This window comes from Hemiscyllium ocellatum, chromosome 14 (genome assembly GCF_020745735.1).
Source record: "Hemiscyllium ocellatum isolate sHemOce1 chromosome 14, sHemOce1.pat.X.cur, whole genome shotgun sequence".
In the NCBI taxonomy this organism is placed as follows: Eukaryota; Metazoa; Chordata; class Chondrichthyes; order Orectolobiformes; family Hemiscylliidae; genus Hemiscyllium; species Hemiscyllium ocellatum.
In genome coordinates this window covers 2,269,140-2,289,559 of record NC_083414.1, presented here as the reverse complement: position 1 = coordinate 2,289,559, position 20,420 = coordinate 2,269,140, and the positions used below count along the sequence as shown (strand labels likewise).

The following is a 20,420-nucleotide window of genomic DNA, read 5'->3' as shown; positions in this document are numbered from 1 at the left end:
TCTTTGGAATCCTTTGGAACCTCCTTGTGTCTTCTTCACAATCTAGTTCCCTACCGACCTCACGTCATTAACAAATGTCGCGACAGTACCATACCATTGCTCTGTATATCCAAGTCTCTGATATAGATTGTAAACAGTTCTGACCCCCTGTGGTGCACCACTCCGTATCAGAAACCAATCTATTTATGATGGCACTGTTATCTGTTGGCCAATCTTGTATTCATGCCAATATGCTCATCCATAAACTCTTACTTTCTGTAATAAACTTTCATGTGGCACCTTATCAAATAAGGTTTGAAACTCTAAGGACAATAATCCACTGGCTTCCCCTTATCCAACACACCTGTTACTTCCTCAAAGAGCTCCAATAACTTTGTTAAACATGACTCCTCTTTCGCTGAAACATGTCAACTTTTAAAGATCAATGCACATTTTGTTGATTCTCTTATAAAAATCTACAGAAATTCTTACTATCTGTTTTATATTTCTGGCTAGCTTCCTCTCATATTCTAATTTTTCAGTCATTTTTTGTGTTTTTTGTAATCTGTCTAATCTTCTGACTTGTCATACATCTTTGCATGATTGTATCATTTTTCTTGTTTGATACCATCTTTAATCCTTGCTAGCTGAAAATGTGTTGCTGGTTAAAGCACAGCAGGTCAGGCAGCATCCAAGGAACAGGAAATTCGACGTTTCGGGCCAGAGCCCTTCATCAGGAATCGGGCTCTGGCCCGAAACGTAGAATTCCCTGTTCCTTGGATGCTGTCTGACCTGCTGTGCTTTAACCAGCAACACATTTTCAGCTCTGATCTCCAGCATCTGCAGACCTCACTTTTTACTCGAAGATTAATCCTTGCTAGCCCAGGATTCTCTAAAGGTTGATTGCAGGTTGAGTCCGTGGTTAAGAAAGCAAATGTAATGTTGCCATTTATCTCAATTGGGTTGGAATGTAAAGGCAGCGATGTGCTTCTGAGAATTTACAAAGCTCTGGTTGGGCCCCATTTGGAATACTGCATCCAATTTTGGGCCCCACACCTCAGGAAGGACACTGGAGCATGTCCAGTGGAGATTCACACGGATAATCCCTGGAATGGTAGGTCTAACATATGATGAATGGCGAGGATCCTGGGATTGTGTTCATTAGAGTTTAGAAGGTTGAGAGGAGATCTAATAGAAACTTACAAGATAATGCATGGCTTAGAAAGAGTGGACGCTGAGAAGTTGTTTCCATTAGTCGGGAGACTAGGATCCGTGGGCACAGCCTTAGAATGAAAAGGGGTCAATTTAGAATGGAAATGAGGAGGCATTTCTTCAGCCAGAGAGTAGTGGGCCTGTGGAATTCATTGCCACATAGTGCAGTGGGGGCCGGGACCTTAAATGTTTTCAAGGCAGAGATTGATAAATTCTTAATCTCGCAAGGAATTAAGGGATACAGGGAGAGTGCGGGTAAGTGGAATTGAAACGCCCATCAGCCATGATTGAATGGCAGAGTGATCGGCTGAAAGGTCTTGTTTCCACTCCTGTGTCTTATGGTTTTATGGCCTTTAACCTCATTGGTTAACCACAGATAGTGGGCAATCTTCTGGAATTTCTCTTTCCCATTGGAATGTTTTGTGAAATCTTCCCTTGAATGTCTGCTACTGCATCTCTACCTTTAACCTAATTTGCCAATTCATTTTAACCAGTTCTGCTTTCAGGTCCTCATAAGCCCTTTGTTTAAGTTTGAATCACTGGTCGTGGACTAATTTTTCTCTTCCTCAAACTGGATCACATCACATTGCAGTTGCTGCTCACTAAGCGTGCCTTCACTCTGGGATGATTAATTAATCTGGTTGTACAGTAGCAGCTGTAGCTGCCTGGTCAGCTCCAGAACATGCTGCTTCAAGGAAACACTGTAAGACAATTTGATAAACCCCCTCATCACTACCTTTGACATTGGATTTTCCAGCCCATATTTAAATTAAAATTTCCCATTATTATCGCAATGCCTTTTTCAAAATTCATTCTTGGGATGAGGATATTGTTGGCTGGCTCAGTATATATTGCCCATTCCTAATTTCCCAGAAGGCAGTTAAAAGTCAACCACATCACTATGGGTCTGGAGTCACATGTAGGCCAGACCAGGTAAAGATGGTGGTTTCCTTCCTTAAAGCACATTAGTGACCCAGGTGGGTTTTTCCTGACAATAGATTCATGTCATCATTGGAATCTTAATTTCAGATTTTTATTGAATCCAAATTGCACCATCTGTCGTAGTGGGATTCCATCCCAGGTCCCAGAAAATTCCCTGGCTCCTGGATTTACAGTCCAGCGTTAATATCACTAGACCACCACTAGATCCCTCGCAATCCTTTCTAACAAGTTCCTACTATTTCTTCCTTTAAACTCCACCCTCTGTCTATTACTTAGAGGGACCTGCACTTCACTCAGACATTAACCTCTTACTTGGAACATTTCTCATCTTAGTCACAGAGTCAAATCACATGGAAACAGACCCTTCGATCCTACCAGTCCATGCTGACCATAATCCCAAACTAAACTAGTCCCACCGGCCTGCTCCTGGCCCATATGCATCCCTTTCCTATTCACATACTTATCCAAATGTCTTTTAAATGTTGTAATTATACCCACATCCACCACTTCCTCATGAAGTTGATTCCACATGTGAATTACCCTTTGTGTCAAGAATTTGCCCGTCATGTCTTTTGTCGATCTCTCTCCTCTCACCACCTGCTCCTGGCCTCCAAAAGCCTCAAATGTAAAATGTTTATCCCTGTGCTTCAGTCCCTCTGCTCCCCATCTCCTGCAGCAATAAACCACACTTTCTAATTCTCTGCCTCTGAACACCCCACCCTCCTTCACTGCCTGAATCCTAGTCTCAGGAATTCTCACTCTAAAGCCCTCCACCTCTCTCATTTCCTGTCCTCCTAAAGCCTAAGCCTTTGATTCCTATTTTGACAAATATCTTGTCCTTTGGGATGTTGTGGTGTTTTGCATACAGCCCCGTGAAGCACCTTTGATATTTAGTCTCGGTTAAAGGCACATAAACTGCAATTACAACTTGTTTTTAAACTGACAGCGTGTTTAAATGAGGGGTTTTGTTGAGTTCTGTAAATGCTCATTTTGACAATTTCGACACAAGGCAATGTCTCTGAATGAATTGAGCAGGCTGTTAGGAGTGTTTTCGTTTGATGGCATGGCAGATGGTCAGTCAGATCTTTCAAACTAAGACAGCAGGGACTTTCCAGCTCCTGGGTCTACTCTTTGCCATGATAATTCTAAAATCCCCGCCTCACCTCCCCCCTCACTCCTGCAAAGGTCCCATTCTCCAATCCCACTCCTCTCTCCCTCACCTCAGCCCCACTCCTCTCTCCCTCACCTCAGCCCCACTCCTCTCTCCCTCACCTCAGTCCCACTCCTCTCTCCCTCACCTCAGCCCCACTCCTCTCTCCCTCACCTCAGCCCCACTCCTCTCTCCCTCACCTCAGCCCCACTCCTCTCTCCCTCACCTCAGCCCCACTCCTCTCTCCCTCACCTCAGCCCCACTCCTCTCTCCCTCACCTCAGCCCCACTCCTCTCTCCCTCACCTCAGTCCCACTCTTCTCTCCCTCACCTCAGCCCCACTCCCCAGTCCACATCCCTATTGCTAATGTGAAACTGTTCTGTCTGGATATAGTTGTCTCGGCCTTGACCAATCTCCATGACACAGTGTTCTTGTTCCTAACAAGCCTCAGTGTAAATGCATTTCTCCCAATCTGTCTCCGTGCTTTTCAAAATCTTAAATTGATTGTCCAACCTGGATAATCCAAGTCAACACAAATCTTTGCAAAATTAAAGCCCTCCATTAAATTGTCTCTCAGCCTCCTCAGCACCATTGCTTTTTGGTGTTGGAATGGTTCCAGTGTATTTTATCGCTCGAAATCTGCCCTGTCGACCCGGCTTCTGACTCGAGCTCCCTGTATCGGTAGTGACATTCCAAGCTGCTATATGAATCCTGGCCAGGTTCAGGACTAAGGAAGGTGATGAGCATTAAAGAAAGTTTGTTGGTAGGCTAGTGATAGAGAAGGGCGGAAAGAAAACTCTGATCAGACTGTTGGAATTGTAGTCCATGTGATGAGACAGAATTTCTTTGTTAGAATGGATCAGTTTTCAGAGTGTGTTAGTGATATCTTGAGCTGGTTATATTTGTGATTGTAACTCAGACGCAGCGAACACTATGTCCTTTGTGTAGCTAACAGTAACACTTGAGGTACACAGTGACCAAGAGGCAGCAGAACAATGAGCTGGTGCTTGGTTTACTCCCTCCCTCTGTCCCAATCGAGCGGCTGTTGTGGGGAGACGTGTTGGCAGAGCCTGGTGAAACCTGAGCAGAGGAATTCCTGTGCTCGGGTGATCACAGCAATCCCATCTGGACAGATCACATTGCCAAGGTTTGGGCAGTGTTGACGTGATATTGGATGAAGAATACTGAAGTTCACAAAACTCTGTTTTTGAGATTTAGTGACTGGTTTGAGGCTCAGGGACGGGGGCATGCTTTGTGGGCCGAGAGTTTTTCTTGTTAGTTGTCTGTTTTGTTTTGGTAATGCGTACTGTCTGGTCCCTACCCTCTGGAATTCTCCCCTCACAGGCTTCATCTCTCTCTCTCTTAGACCATTTATGGGCGGCATGGTGGCACAGTGGTTAGCACTGCTGCCTCACAGCGCCAGAGACCTGGGTCCAATTCCCGCCTCAGGCGACTGACTGTGTGGAGTTTGCACATTCTCCCCGTGTCTGCGTGGGTTTCCTCCGGGTGCTCTGGGTTCCTTCCACAGTCCAAAAATGTGCAGGTTAGGTGAATTGGCCATGATAAATTGCCCGTAGTGTTAGGTAAGGGGTAAATGTAGGGGAATGGGACTGGGTGGGTTGCGGGTCGGTGTGGACTTGTTGGGCCGAAAGGCCTGTTTCCACACTGTAAGTAATCTAATAAAACCATAAGAAATAGGAGTGGAAGTAAAGCCGTTCGGCCCATCAAGTCCACTCTGCCATTCAATCATGGCTGATGGGCATTTCAGCGCCACTTACCCGCATACTCCCCGTATCCCTTAATTCCTTGTGACATCAAGAATCTATCATTCTCTGCCTTGAAGACATTTAGCGTCCCGGCCTCCACTGCACTCCATGGCAATGAATTCCACAGGCCCACCACTCTCTGGCTGAAGAAATGTCTCCGCATTTCTATTCTAAATTGACCCCTTCTCATTCTAAGGCAATGTCCACGCGTCCTAGTCTCCCGACTAACGGAAACAATTTCCCAGTGTCCACCCTTTCTAAGCCATGCATTATCTTGTAAGTTTCTATTAGATCTCCCCATAACTTTCTAAATTCTAATGAACAGAATTCCAGGATCCTCAGCCGTTCATCGTATGTTCGGCCTACCATTCCAGGGATCATCTGTGTGACTCTCCGCTGGACACGCTCCAGTGCCAGTATGTCCTTCCTCAGGGATGGGCCCAAAATTAGACACCGTATTCTAAACGGGGCCTAACCAGCGTTTTATAAAGTCTGAGTAGCACCTCACTGCTTTTACATTCCAACCCTCTTGAGACAAATGGCAACATTATAATTGCTTTCTTAACCACGGACTCAACCTGCAAGTTAACCTTTAGAGAATCCTGGAGTCGTACTCCCAGATCCCTTTGTACTTTGGCTTTATGAATTTTCTCACCTTCACCCGACCTTTCTGACCAAGCTTTTGGTCACCTCTTTAAATACTCTCTTTGGTGCTGGTTGGGGCACCTTGGGAGATGTTGATATATTATAAACCCCCCATCCCCGGCTGTCTGAGTGGGTGTCCAAGTGAAAGCCGACGTCTATTTACTCAAGGGGATTGTTCCCCTGGTGTCTCCTGTGGCCAGTCACCATCTCACTGTGTCTTGTCTCCACACACAGGGGAAGAAAAGGTCAATATCCAGCTAGACCTCGAAGCTGAATTCCACTTCACGCACCTCATCATGAAATTCAAGGTATGAGAGAAAAGTCAGGGTAAGGGAGGGCTGCTTAAATACAGCCTGGAACCTCAGCACAATCCCTCAATATCGTCTAACTCCACATTAAAGGTGCTTTCAACAAAAAAGTTCTAAAGAAATGTTTGTTTCGGTACACACCCAGTCAGTTTCAGTCGAAACTATTATGCAGAAAAATACATCAACCAGCTTCTTTAAAGCTTAACTAAGCAACATGACTTCCCCCACTGGTCGTATGATGGATCTTTGATCTCCTTCATTTCTGAAGGACCTGAAAGATGAACGAGCCCATGTTCCAGTCACTAGTCTGTGCAGGGGGCTGACTTTAACAAATGGGTGGGGGGGGGTAACTTTTCCACTGCTTCCTGTGAATTCCTTTCCACAGGGGCTTTACCAAGGGGAATTCCTATCAGTTCTTACTGAAGTATTTGCTGTGTGTGATGAAGGATCAGTTATTGCTCAGATTATTCACTGAAGATTAATCCTATAAATTGGAGGGAAATGATGTTTTAATTATGCTGGAAACTGTATTGCGGTGCTAGCTTTGTTGTGGCAGTACAGCTGGCAAGGTTTACTGTGTGAATGGTTTGAACACACCCTCAACTCTGGGCCATGCTCCAGACGAGGTTCAGTCTTTGATCAGGAGTATTTCTATCCAGAGCTGGAGCTGACAATGGACCTGTTAATTAGTAACACCGTCCCACCTTACCATGCTGGCACTTGGTTGGTCGTTCCAAAAATAACACTCAATAGTCAGGATTCACCCTGACTCAGCAAATACACGCAGTAATAAATCTCCAAAACAAACCCTCAGCAAATACACTCAGTATTAAACCTTCAAAACAATGCCCTCAGCAAATACCTTCAGTAATATCTCTCAGCAAATACTCTCAGCATACATCCTCAGTAATAAACCTTTGCAAATGTCCTCACCAAATGCACTTCATAATAATCTTCAGCAAATACCATTTCAGTAAATATGCTGTTTGGTGGATTGATGACATTCCTGACTGGAGTTTATGCCAGGCCTCAAGCTGCTTATACTGAAGTTATTTTACTTTAGCCTAGGTCCTCCACTTTGGTGATGGATGAAGTGAAAGCTTACAGCTCAGAGAAATGTTGACTTTAACTTATTTAAAACATCACTGTTCACATCTTAAAGTGCATCAACACCCATTTGTCCATCACACCATAGGCTCCATGAACTATATTATGTAGTGTTCAGTTACTCTGTATTTGATTCTGAGTCATTTTAAAATTGACGCTGGCTACATTTGAGTGGTTAAGCCTGGGTGTGGACTCAGAGAAAAGTGAGTCAAGAGTGTGGTGATGGAAAAGCGCAGCAGGTCAGGCAGCATCCCAGGAGCAGGAGAATCTATGTTTCGGGCATACGCCCTTCCTGATGAAGGGCTTATGCCTGAAACGTCGATTCTCCTGCTCCTTGGATGCTGCCTGACCTGCTGCGCTTTTCCAGCACCCCACTCTCAACTCTGACCTCCAGCATCTGCAGTCCTCACTTCCTCCTCGGAGAAAAGTGAGGAAGATGTAGAAAGAGCTGGGCTGTCGACATGGAGCAGATATTTTAAAGCCCTGTTACACACCTAAAAACGGCATCAATCCAAGTTTAAAGATGCAATGCATTGCTTTCAAATTCAACAAGTGCTCATATTAAAAATGTCCTTCTTTTCAGGTTCTTGCCTGAGCTCAGGTCTCTGTTCCTCCTGAACCTCCCGCTGGAATCTCACCTTTGGTGGCAGTGACTTCAGCTACCTGAGCTCTAACTTTCCCCTAAACATCTCCACCTCTCCTTCCCCTCTTTCTCTCCTCTTTTAAGATGCTCCTTAAAATCATCTTTTTTTTTGTCTAAGGTGTGGGTCTCCTGTTTTAGTATCAGCTCGCTTGGCCTGGTGACGGTTTGTGCCTGATCATATTCCTGTGACGAACCTCGGGCTGAATGCTGTGGAGAAAACTGCTGTGGCCATCTCGTTTGATAATTTTGTCCTTTCTGTTGATTAGACATTTCGCCCAGCTGCCATGTACATTGAGAGATCTTCAGACTTCGGCCGGACGTGGAAAGTGTATCGTTACTTTGCTTTCAACTGTACAGTTTCCTTCCCTCATATCCCCACGGGCCTCCTAAGGAGGATCGATGATGTTATTTGTGAGCATCGTTATTCAGATATTGAACCATCCACAGACGGTGAGGTGAGTCCCCAGCGGCTCTGTTCAGTGTCTGTCCGATTGTGCTTTGCAGGATAAGACAGGGAGAAAGCAGGTGTCTGAGTAAATGGTTGAGGGATATTTTATTTTGCCTCAGTTTTCTGATCCCAATACACATCGATCGAAACTGGAAGACATTGATACAGCTCCTCTTTAAACACCCTGGCAAATTTATCAATCCATCAACGTTAAAAACTGACCTGCACTCTCTCTGACAGCTGAGAATTCAGTGGCAAGTAATTGACCTGACTCTCCAACGCCTGTCCATCATCGACAGGGCACAAGCCAGGAGTGTGATGGAATACTCAATAAAAACTGAAAAAACTGCAGAAGCTGTAAATTACAAACAAAAAGAAGAATTGCTGGAAAATCTCAGCAGGTCTGTGAAGAAAAATCAAAGTTAACGTGAAAAATCAAAGTGGATGACTTCTCCTCTTCCTGATGCTGCCTGCCTTGCTGTGTTCCTCCAGCCTCCTGCCTGTCCCTCCTGATGCTGCCTGCCTTGCTGTGTTCCCCCAGCCTCCTGCCTGTCCCTCCTGATGCTGCCTGCCTTGCTGTGTTCCTCCAGCCTCCTGCCTGTCCCTCCTGATGCTGCCTGCCTTGCTGTGTTCCCCCAGCCTCCTGCCTGTCCCTCCTGATGCTGCCTGCCTTGCTGTGTTCCCCCAGCCTCCTGCCTGTCCCTCCTGATGCTGCCTGCCTTGCTGTGTTCCTCCAGCCTCCTGCCTGTCCCTCCTGATGCTGCCTGCCTTGCTGTGTTCCCCCAGCCTCCTGCCTGTCCCTCCTGATGCTGCCTGCCTTGCTGTGTTCCCCCAGCCTCCTGCCTGTCCCTCCTGATGCTGCCTGGCTTGCTGTGTTCCCCCAGCCTCCTGCCTGTCCCTCCTGATGCTGCCTGGCTTACTGTGTTCCCCCAGCCTCCTGCCTGTCCCTCCTGATGCTGCCTGCCTTGCTGTGTTCCCCCAGCCTCCTGCCTGTCCCTCCTGATGCTGCCTGCCTTGCTGTGTTCCCCCAGCCTCCTGCCTGTCCCTCCTGATGCTGCCTGGCTTGCTGTGTTCCCCCAGCCTCCTGCCTGTCCCTCCTGATGCTGCCTGGCTTACTGTGTTCCCCCAGCCTCCTGCCTGTCCCTCCTGATGCTGCCTGCCTTGCTGTGTTCCCCCAGCCTCCTGCCTGTCCCTCCTGATGCTGCCTGGCTTACTGTATTCCTCCAGCCTCCTGCCTGTCCCTCCTGATGCTGCCTGCCTTACTGTATTCCTCCAGCCTCCTGCCTGTCCCTCCTGATGCTGCCTGCCTTGCTGTGTTCCCCCAGCTCCTGCCTGTCCCTCCTGATGCTGCCTGGCTTGCTGTGTTCCTCCAGCCTCCTGCCTGTCCCTCCTGATGCTGCCTGGCTTGCTGTGTTCCTCCAGCCTCCTGCCTGTCCCTCCTGATGCTGCCTGGCTTGCTGTGTTCCTCCAGCCTCCTGCCTGTCCCTCCTGATGCTGCCTGCCTTGCTGTGTTCCTCCAGCCTCCTGCCTGTCCCTCCTGATGCTGCCTGGCTTGCTGTGTTCTCCCAGCCTCCTGCCTGTCCCTCCTGATGCTGCCTGGCTTGCTGTGTTCCCCCAGCCTCCTGCCTGTCCCTCCTGATGCTGCCTGCCTTGCTGTGTTCCTCCAGCCTCCTGCCTGTCCCTCCTGATGCTGCCTGCCTTGCTGTGTTCCCCCAGCCTCCTGCCTGTCCCTCCTGATGCTGCCTGCCTTGCTGTGTTTCCTCCAGCCTCCTGCCTGTCCCTCCTGATGCTGCCTGGCTTGCTGTGTTCCCCCAGCCTCCTGCCCATCCTTACCTGGTCTGCCCGAATGTGACTCCATAGCAATGTGGCGGACTCATACCTATCCTGTGGGATGGGCATGCAGAGGCAAGGAGGGCAGAAACAGCCATGAGATCCTTCTCAAAGATTGCCATTTCTCAGGGATGCAGCCGCACACCTAGCCTCAGGAGCTCCATGGTACTCCCTTCCTCCTGGTATTGAACAGGGATTTATGTTCTCACATCTCAGTGAAATGTGTTGGGTCAGTGGTTAATGTGTTCACCTCAGGGTCAGGGGGTTGGGGGTTTAGTGTACTGGAGAGATTTGTGAACATGTTGCAGTGCTGAGGGAGGGCTGCACTGCTGTAGCTGATGTTTGTCTGAGGCTGTGTTTGACTGAGGTCATGCTAACCCTCTTGAGTGGAAGAGCCTGTGATACACTACCAGTTTCCCTCCAAACAAAAACAAGTGCTGGAAAACCTCAGCAGATCTGGCAATATTGTTAGAGAGAGAGAGAGAGGAAAAAAAGAGCTGACATTCGACTCTTTGGCAGAAGAGGTAGTTTCTCCTGATGCCTGGATTCCTCTCTTAACCAAGTGGATCAATCACAGATGGGGCCAGCCAGTCCTTGCTGCCTGTGGGATCTTGCTATGCAAATGGACGGTGGTGTTTTTATGCAGCAGTGTCCCCTCAGTGTAATTCTCAGGGGTTTATTGTGGGAAATTCTTGGCTTGCTTTAGTGTGATGACGTATTTGAAAAATGCAAGAAAGGAGTTTTGAATTCCCATCGCCTGATTGTTTCACAGCTCTCTCTCTCTCTCTCTCTCGCGTAAAGGAAAATTATTAATCATCTCTCAGATTCTTGACAAGGTGCATCCATCCTGCCGAGACATTGTGATGATTAGATCTGAATTTCCACAGCCCAAGGGAAAATTAAACAGTGTGGCTTAAAATATAACCTCAGGTCTTTCCAAGTTTTTAAACTTTCCACAACAAGATCTTTCATCTGTCCCTGAAACAGGTGATGGGATGGGTTTAAACATGTTGGATTGTTGCTGAGTGAACAGTGTATGTTCAGGATTACAGCCTCGAATGCACTCACCGATAATGGATTCTGAGAAGCAGATTGGAATGTTTGTCAGGCGGCTTCTCCAGATCCAGGAGTGGAATTGTAGGATTCTCCCATGTGGAAGCAGGCCATTCAGCCCATTGAGTCCGCACTGACCCTCTGAATAGCACTCCACCCAGACTCACCTCCCTACCCTGTCCCTATAATCCTGCATTTCCCAAGGCCAATCCACCAAACCTGCACACTTTTGGACTGTGGGAGGAAACCGGAGCACCCGGAGGAAACCCACACAGACACCGGGAGAATGTGCAAACTCGACACAGTCAGTCTCCCAGGGCTGGAATCGAACCTGGGACACTGAGTGCTGAGTCCCACATTTCAAGGTAGGGCCCCATATCTGTGATATCAGACAACAAAAAAACAGCTTAACTGGCTGTGAAGTGCTATGGGATTATTTTTCTTGTGTTTATTGGAGCCATCGGGAGAACAGCAAGGTGGGTTAGCCACAGGAAATGCAGGGTTATGGGGATACAGTAAAGGGTAGGGGGGGATGGGTCTGGGTGGGATACTCTTCAGAGAGTCAGTGTGCACTTGATGGGTTGAATAGTCTGCTTCCACACTGTGAAGATTCTATGATTCTCTGATCTCAAAACATGTTCCGTTTACCATCAGTACAAGATTTTTGATTAATGAATCTGTGAATCCTTCTCACAGGTTATTTACAAAGTGCTCGATCCTGCCATCAAAGTGGCTGATCCCTACAGCCTGGAGATTCAAGGTGAGAGAATGGAGTTTCAATGTTTCCAGCCAGATTTCCTTTTACAAAGTTTATTCTGAGGTTCCCATGTCACCCTCTGGCTTTATATCGAAGTTTGAAAGGTTTTGGAATCAAAGGTTTGTTGCAGCATTTCATAAAATTTCATAGAATCATATCATGGAACTGTGGAATCCCTACAGTGCGGAAAGAGGCCATTCAGCCCATTGAGTCTACTGATACTTTGAAGAACATCCTGTCATATCTCTGTGAGCCCTCACTAACGATGTGCTTCCCTTCGTATCACAAGACAAAGGAACAGACTCTGCAGCACATTGGGAGCCTCCCCCTGCCCTCAGGATGGATATCTCACACTTCCTGATTTGGTGCCATCCCACACCCCCACCTTCAGATTGACTCATTTTCCTACACCCTGAGTGCTGTTGGCTCCATAAACTGACCATGACCCAGTGTCTCCCCCATGTTGCTGGTGTTCTGCAGTACAAGCAGTGACCATTGCTCCGGGGAGGGGCTGCTGGGACTGGTGCCAGAGTACACTGGGCCAGCGTTCCAGCTCACAGAGTGCTCACTGGGCCAATATTCCAGCCCACAGGGTGCGCACTGGGCCAGGGTTCCAGCCCACAGGGTGCGCACTGGGCCAGGGTTCCAGCCCACAGGGTGCGCACTGGGCCAGGGTTCCAGCCCACAGGGTGCGCACTGGGCCAGGGTTCCAGCCCACAGGGTGCACACTGGGCCAGCGTTCCAGCCCACAGGGTGCACACTGGGCCAGCGTTCCAGCCCACAGGGTGCGCACTGGGCCAGGGTTCCAGCCCACAGGGTGCGCACTGGGCCAGGGTTCCAGCCCACAGGGTGCGCACTGGGCCAGGGTTCCAGCCCACAGGGTGCGCACTGGGCCAGGGTTCCAGCCCACAGGGTGCGCACTGGGCCAGGGTTCCAGCCCACAGGGTGCGCACTGGGCCAGGGTTCCAGCCCACAGGGTGCGCACTGGGCCAGGGTTCCAGCCCACAGGGTGCGCACTGGGCCAGGGTTCCAGCCCACAGGGTGCGCACTGGGCCAGGGTTCCAGCCCACAGGGTGCGCACTGGGCCAGGGTTCCAGCCCACAGAGTGCGCACTGGGCCAGCGAATCATGTTGCACAGTAAGATGCCGTTTGGCCCATCATTGGGAACCCTATTGCTGTGCAAACGTTTCCTTTTAATAATTAACCGTACTCCCATTCTTGGGCAGCATGTTCCAGATCTCAACAACAACTCACCATGTGAAAACGACCAGTTGGTGTTCCTCATAGCCCTGGTTGTTCTGCCACCTGAACACACTGGGGCCATCTGACTGCGGAACAATGGGGCCAAGGGGTAGGGAGCAGTGGGAGAGCTACAGTTTCCCTCAGCCTTGCGGGTGGAGAAGTTGAGTCACGGTACTGAGTGGCTCATGGAGCGAGCTGCCTCCACGTTCTGTCACATGTTTGTTTGTGATTTCATTATTACCAGATCTCCTGAGAATTACTAACTTGAAAATACACTTCACCAAGCTACACACTCTTGGAGACAACCTGCTGGACAGGCGGATGGAGGTTCTGCAGAAATATTATTATGCTTTGTTTGAGTTGGTGGTCCGTGGCAGCTGCTTCTGCTATGGCCATGCTTCAGAGTGCTCTCCCGTGGCTGGGGTTCAAGCAGGAGTGCCTGGAATGGTAAGACCCTTTCAAACTGGTGTCTGTAACCCTCTTGTCACCATCCTATAGGCCGTAGATTGAGTGAATAGCGGGTTCTGTCAACCAGTCATGTTTCGGGATGAGTGTGATTCCACCCGGCTCTTCCAGGTGACTGAGCCGGCAAGCTACCACCACAACCTTCTCAACCCATAATGAGAAATCTTTGCATTTATTTTGGCAAAGTACATTTCTGTGGAGGCAGGAGGTGTAACCAGAGAATGACTAGTTTAGAGTGGTGCTGGAAAAGCACAGCAAGTCAGGCAGCATCTGAGGAGCAGGAAAATCGACGTTTCGGGCAAAAGCCCTTCATCCTGCATCTTAGATGCTGCCTGACCTGCTGTGCTTTTCCAGCACCACTCTAATCTAGATCCTGATCCCCAACATCTGCAGTCCTCACTTTGACCCAGAGAATGGCTAGTGCTGCTGAAGTTCAGCCATGATCTCAGTGAGAGTCCCTTCCCCTCGGAACATGTAATCCATTGTAACATTGTGGCTGCTTTCTCCCCACTGTTTTGCTCAGATTCATGGGAGGTGTACCTGTAAGCACAACACCAAAGGGTTAAACTGCGAGCAGTGCAAGAACTTCTACCATGAGTTGCCATGGAGACCAGCGGAGGTGGATAACCCACACGCTTGCAAAGGTTTGATAGATTCCCAATTCCCCTCTCCTTAAAGAACAGCTTTCTCTTCATTTTCTGGTCTCCACATCTCGACCTGAAGTAGTTCCTCCTGTTTAAATTTCTGACACAGGTGAATGCTTTCCCTCGCTCACTGGTATCCAAGCATTTGGGACAGGAATGATCATTTCAGTTCATTCACAGGATGAGGGTGTCAATGGCTAGGTCAGCAGTTAGTGTCCATCCCTAATTGCCCGTAGAGCAGTCAAGAGTCACCAACATTGCTGTGGGTCTGGAGTCACACATCAGCCAGGCCAAGTAAGGATAGCAATTTCCTTCCCTAAAGGAGATCACTGACCCAGGTGGTTTTTCTGACAGTCAATGATGGATTCACAGTCATCATTACACTCTCAATTCCAGATTTTTTTAATGGTTATTGAACTCAAATTTCACCATTGGCCTAGGCAGAATTCCAACCCAGCCCCTAGAACATTTTCTGGGTCTCTGGCTAGACAGTTTAATGATAACACCTCTGGACCAACAGCTCAAAGCTATGCAGCTCACATTTTGCTGCAGAAATATACAGAGGGTATGGACGGTTTGCGTTATACCGAAAGGTGTAGGAGATTGAGAGGCGACCTGATAGAAGTTTATAAAACAATGAAGGATATAGATAGAGTCAATGGTCATTGTCTTTTCCCTAGGAGGGGGGATTTCAAGACTAGGGGGCACATTTTAAGGTGAGGGGAGAAAATTTTTAAAAAGACATAAGGGGCAAACCTTTCACCGAGAGAGTGGTTCGCGTGAGGAATGAACTTACTGAGGAAGTGGTGGGTGTGGGCACAATGGTTTATTGATAAAACTGAGTGTGAATTGCTTTTGTCCTGGTCGGGACTTACAAAGAAACGAACCAGCTCAGTGATTTAATTGGTCATTTATACATGATACATGTGCAACTCAGGTGGAAGCCTGGCAGTGATTTCCAGTGTATTTCTCCCGTCAGGTCAATGACAGGCCTTGCTTTTTTCAGTTCATCATGCGCAGTGGGATACAGTGTGATGGGTGATGTTGTATACCTGTGGGATACAGTGTGATGGGTAAAGTTGTATACCTGTGGGATACAGTGTGATGGGTGATGTTGTATACCCGTGGGATACAGTGTGATGGGTGATGTTGTATACCTGTGGGATACAGTGTGATGGGTGATATTGTATACCTGTGGGATACAGTGTGATGGGTGATGTTGTATACCTGTGGGATACAGTGTGATGGGTGATATTGTATACCTGTGGGATACAGTGTATGGGCGATGTTGTATACATGTGGGATACAGTGTGATGGGTGATGTTGTATACCTGTGGGATACAGTGTGATGGGTGATATTGTATACCTGTGGGATACAGTGTATGGGCGATGTTGCATACCTGTGGGATACAGTGTGATGGGTGATGTTGTATACCTGTGGGATACAGTGTGATGGGTGATGTTGTATACCCGTGGGATACAGTGTGATGGGTGATGTTGTATACCTGTGGGATACAGTGTGATGGGTGATATTGTATACCTGTGGGATACAGTGTGATGGGTGATATTGTATACCTGTGGGATGTAGTGTGATGGGCGATGTTGTATACCTGTGGGATACAGTGTGATGGGTGATGTTGTATACCTGTGGGATACAGTGTGATGGGCGATGTTGTATACCTGTGGGATACAGTGTGATGGGCAATATTGTATGCCTGTGGGATACAGTGTGATAGGCAATATTGTTTGCCTGTGGGATACAGTGTGATGGGTGGTGTTGTATACCTGTGGGAAACTGTGTGATGGGTGATGTTGTATACCCGTGGGATACAGTGTGATGGATGTTGTATACCTGTGGGATACAATGTGATGGGCGATGTTGTATACCCTGTGTGATAGTGTGACGGGTGATGTTGTATATCTGTGGGATACACTGTGATGGGTGATGTTGTATACCCGTGGGATACAGTGTGATGGATGATGTTGTATACCTGTGGGATACACTGTGATGGGTGATGTTGTATACCCGTGGGATAGTGTGATGGATGATGTTGTATACCTGTGGGATACACTGTGATAGGCAATATTGTTTGCCTGTGGGATACAGTGTGATGGGTGATGTTGTATACCTGTGGGATACAGTGTGATGGGTGATGTTGTATACCTGCGGGATACAGTGTGATGGGTGATGTTGTATACCTGTGGGATACAGTGTGATGGGTGATGTTGTATACCTGCGGGATACAGTGTGATGGGTGATGTTGTATACCTGTGGGATACAGTGTGATGGGCAATATTGTATACCTGTGGGATACAGTGTGATGGGCGATGTTGTATACCTGTGGGATACAGTTTGATGGGTGATGTTGTATACCTGTGGGATACAGTGTGATGGGCGACGTTCTATACCTGTAGGATACAGTGTGATGGGCGATGTTGTATACCTGTAGGATACAGAGTGATGGGCGATGTGGGGTACAGTGTGATGGGTGGTGTTGTATACCTGTGGGATACAGTGTGATGGGTGATATTGTATACTTGTGGGATACAGTGTGATGGGCGATGCTGTATACCTGTGGGATACAGTGTGATGGGCGATGCTGTATACCTGTGGGATACAGTGTGATGGGTGACGTTCTATACCTGTAGGATACAGTGTGATGGGCGATGTTGTATACCTGTAGGATACAGAGTGATGGGCGATGTGGGGTACAGTGTGATGGGTGGTGTTGTATGCCTGTGGAATACAGTGTGATGGGCGATGTTGTATACCTGTGGGATACAGTGTGATAGGCAATATTGTATACCTGTAGGATACAGTGTGATGGGTGATGTTGTATACCTGTAGGATACAGTGTGATGGGCGATATGGGATACAGTGTGATGGGTGGTTTTGTATACCTGTGGGATACAGTGTGATGGGTGATGTTGTATACCTGTGGGATACAGTGTGATGGGCGATGTTGTATACCTGTAGGATACAGTGTGATGGGCGATGTTGTATACCTGTAGGATACAGAGTGATGGGCGATGTGGGGTACAGTGTGATGGGTGGTGTTGTATGCCTGTGGAATACAGTGTGATGGGCGATGTTGTATACCTGTGGGATACAGTGTGATAGGCAATATTGTATACCTGTAGGATACAGTGTGATGGGTGATGTTGTATACCTGTAGGATACAGTGTGATGGGCGATATGGGATACAGTGTGATGGGTGATGTTGTATACCTGTGGGATACAGTGTGATGGGCGATGTTGTATACCTGTAGGATACAGTGTGATGGGTGATGTTGTATACCTGTAGGATACAGTGTGATGGGTGATGTTGTATACCTGTGCGGTACAGTGTGATGGGTGATGTTGTATACCTGTGCGGTACAGTGTGATGGGTGATGTTGTATACCCTGTGGGATACAGTGTGATGGGCGATGTTGTATACCTGTAGGATACAGAGTGATGGGCGATGTGGGGTACAGTGTGATGGGTGGTGTTGTATGCCTGTGGAATACAGTGTGATGGGCGATGTTGTATACCTGTGGGATACAGTGTGATAGGCAATATTGTATACCTGTAGGATACAGTGTGATGGGTGATGTTGTATACCTGTAGGATACAGTGTGATGGGCGATATGGGATACAGTGTGATGGGTGATGTTGTATACCTGTGGGATACAGTGTGATGGGCGATGTTGTATACCTGTAGGATACAGTGTGATGGGTGATGTTGTATACCTGTAGGATACAGTGTGATGGGTGATGTTGTATACCTGTAGGATACAGTGTGATGGGTGATGTTGTATACCTGTGCGGTACAGTGTGATGGGTGATGTTGTATACCTGTGCGGTACAGTGTGATGGGTGATGTTGTATACCCTGTGGGATACAGTGTGATGGGCGTTGTTGTATACCTGTGGAATATAGTGTGATGGGTGATGTTGTATACCTGTGGGATGTAGTGTGATGGGCGATGTTGTATACCTGTGGGATACAGTGTGATGGGTGATGTTGTATACCTGTGGGATACAGTGTGACGGGCGATGTTGTATACCTGTGGGATACAGTGTGACGGGCGATGTTGTATACCTGTGGAATACAGCGTGACGGGTGATGTTGTATACCTGTGGGATACAGTGTGATGGGTGATGTTGTATACCTGTGGCATACAGTGTGATGGGTGATGATGTATACCTGTGGCATACAGTGTGATGGGTGATGATGTATACCTGTGGGATACAGTGTGATGGGTGATGTTGTATACCTGTGGCATACAGTGTGATGGGTGATGATGTATACCTGTGGCATACAGTGTGATGGGTGATGATGTATACCTGTGGGATACAGTGTGATGGGTGATGATGTATACCTGTGGGATACAGTGTGATGGGTGATGTTGTATACCTGTGGCATACAGTGTGATGGGTGATGATGTATACCTGTGGGATACAGGTCTAGAAGTGAAGAAACACTGAACGAGACTTCAGAGCCCACACTAAAACCAAATGAATATTCCTCTGGGAGGTTTGGATCAGGAATATACTGGAGGAACCACTTAAACTGAAAATTATTTCCAGTAGGCAGCAGGTCATTCCCACCATTGGATAAATGATAACGTATCTGCATTGGAGAGCAAGTCTCATTGAGCATGACCATGAGAACCGTCATTGGTTTGTTATTTTGAAAACTAACATCCTTTATGGAGGAAATTCCGCACTATGCTTTTCTCAATGGTGAGGTGGTAGACATTGTTTTTGAGACTCTGAGGAGGTCTCACTCCTTCAAAACCCAGAGGAGTTCTGACCACAAGTCTGTGTGACATTGTCTCAGGATGCTGCACATGGCCTTCCTCAGTATTAACCCTTTCACATCCGTATACAACCTCGCCCATCATACTCTACATGTTATGCCAGAGAAAGTAAATATGGCCAGTCACTGACCTGATGGGAGAAGTACACTGTTCCATGAGCCATTACAAATCTGTAAATGACCAATTTCATCTCTGTGTGTAACTCACATCTTAGACAAAAGAAATTCACACCAGATTTTATTAATGAACGAAACAAAACTTATTTATTATAAACAAACTTACCTGTTAACCTAAGATAAAAATGAATTATTAATCACTAGTGAACTAACATAAGCTATATTTCTTTGAAATCCTGACACACTCACATTCATTCACAAATACGACAAACAAGACAGCTCCACAGAATCATTGTTGATTGTAAACATTGGCAGAAAGAAACAAATTCTGTACAAAGAATCCAAACTCGAGGTGGAATGAGATGACTTTCTCCAAGATCTCCTGTCTTGTGTTGATATCATGTTGTTATTAAGTGCAGCGTGATAGAGGAACATAAATTTGGTAGCTGGTCCGTTGGATCTAGGTCTTTGTTTGAGTTAGAAGTTCTCCTTTTCAGAGTCTTTAAGTGTTGTCTTCCACTCATAGATGGTGAGAAAGTGAGAGATCTGTCTTTGTTTTCAACAATTTTGGATGTCTGAGTGAAACTGCCCCTCCTCAGGGCAATGACAAACTGCAACTTTAAAAATGCAAAGATGGCTGCTCGGCAACGTTTCAATCTACCTCACAGAATGATCAAATCCAGCTTCTGTAAGACCGTGCGACCATCAGATGTAGGACCAGATTTAGGCCATTTTCTCCATTCAGTCTGCTCTCCCATTCGATCATGACTGACGTGTTTCTCAACACCATTCTTCCACCTTTTCCCTGTAATCCCCTTATTAATCAAAACCCTGTTTATTTCTGTCTTAAATACACCCAATGGCTTGGCCTCCACAGCCCTCTGCAGTAATACGTTCCACAGAGTCACCACCCTATAGCTGAAGAAATCTTTCCTCATCTCCAATCTGAAAGATCACGCCCTCACTCTGAGGCTGTGCTCTGGGTCCTAGTTTCTCCTGGTGAAAACATCTCCCTGTCCACTGCATCCAGGCCTCTCGGTATTCTGTAAGTTTCAATCAGATCCCCGTTGTCCTTCTGAACTCCTTTGAGTACAGACCCAGAGGTCCTCATCTGCTGCTCATGTGACAAACCCTTCATCACCAGGATGAAGTACGTGAGTCACATGATTTGTGTAACCAATAAATCAACACCACCTAGTTCCTTCTTTGACTGTTGAGATGTAAAATAAGGTTTATCTTCTGCAATGCAGTGGTATGTAAGCTTTCAATCTTTCTAGTTCATATTCCAAATGTTATACATACTCTTTA

General features: G+C 47.2%; 1 protein-coding gene across 3 annotated transcripts in view; it reads left to right on the top strand.

Annotated features, from left to right (window-relative positions):
- The window catches only part of lamb2l (laminin, beta 2-like), a 171,607-nt gene that overhangs the window by 53,576 nt on the left and 97,611 nt on the right, over positions 1–20,420 (top strand). For 2 of the 3 annotated variants that reach the window (XM_060835294.1, XM_060835295.1), the window contains 5 exons: positions 5,929–6,002; positions 8,019–8,207; positions 11,780–11,843; positions 13,327–13,529; positions 14,071–14,191. In XM_060835294.1, the coding sequence (XP_060691277.1) occupies positions 5,929–6,002; positions 8,019–8,207; positions 11,780–11,843; positions 13,327–13,529; positions 14,071–14,191 (651 nt within the window). The remainder of the gene's footprint in view (positions 1–5,928; positions 6,003–8,018; positions 8,208–11,779; positions 11,844–13,326; positions 13,530–14,070; positions 14,192–20,420) is intronic. The other variant, XM_060835296.1, reaches the window with a different exon arrangement.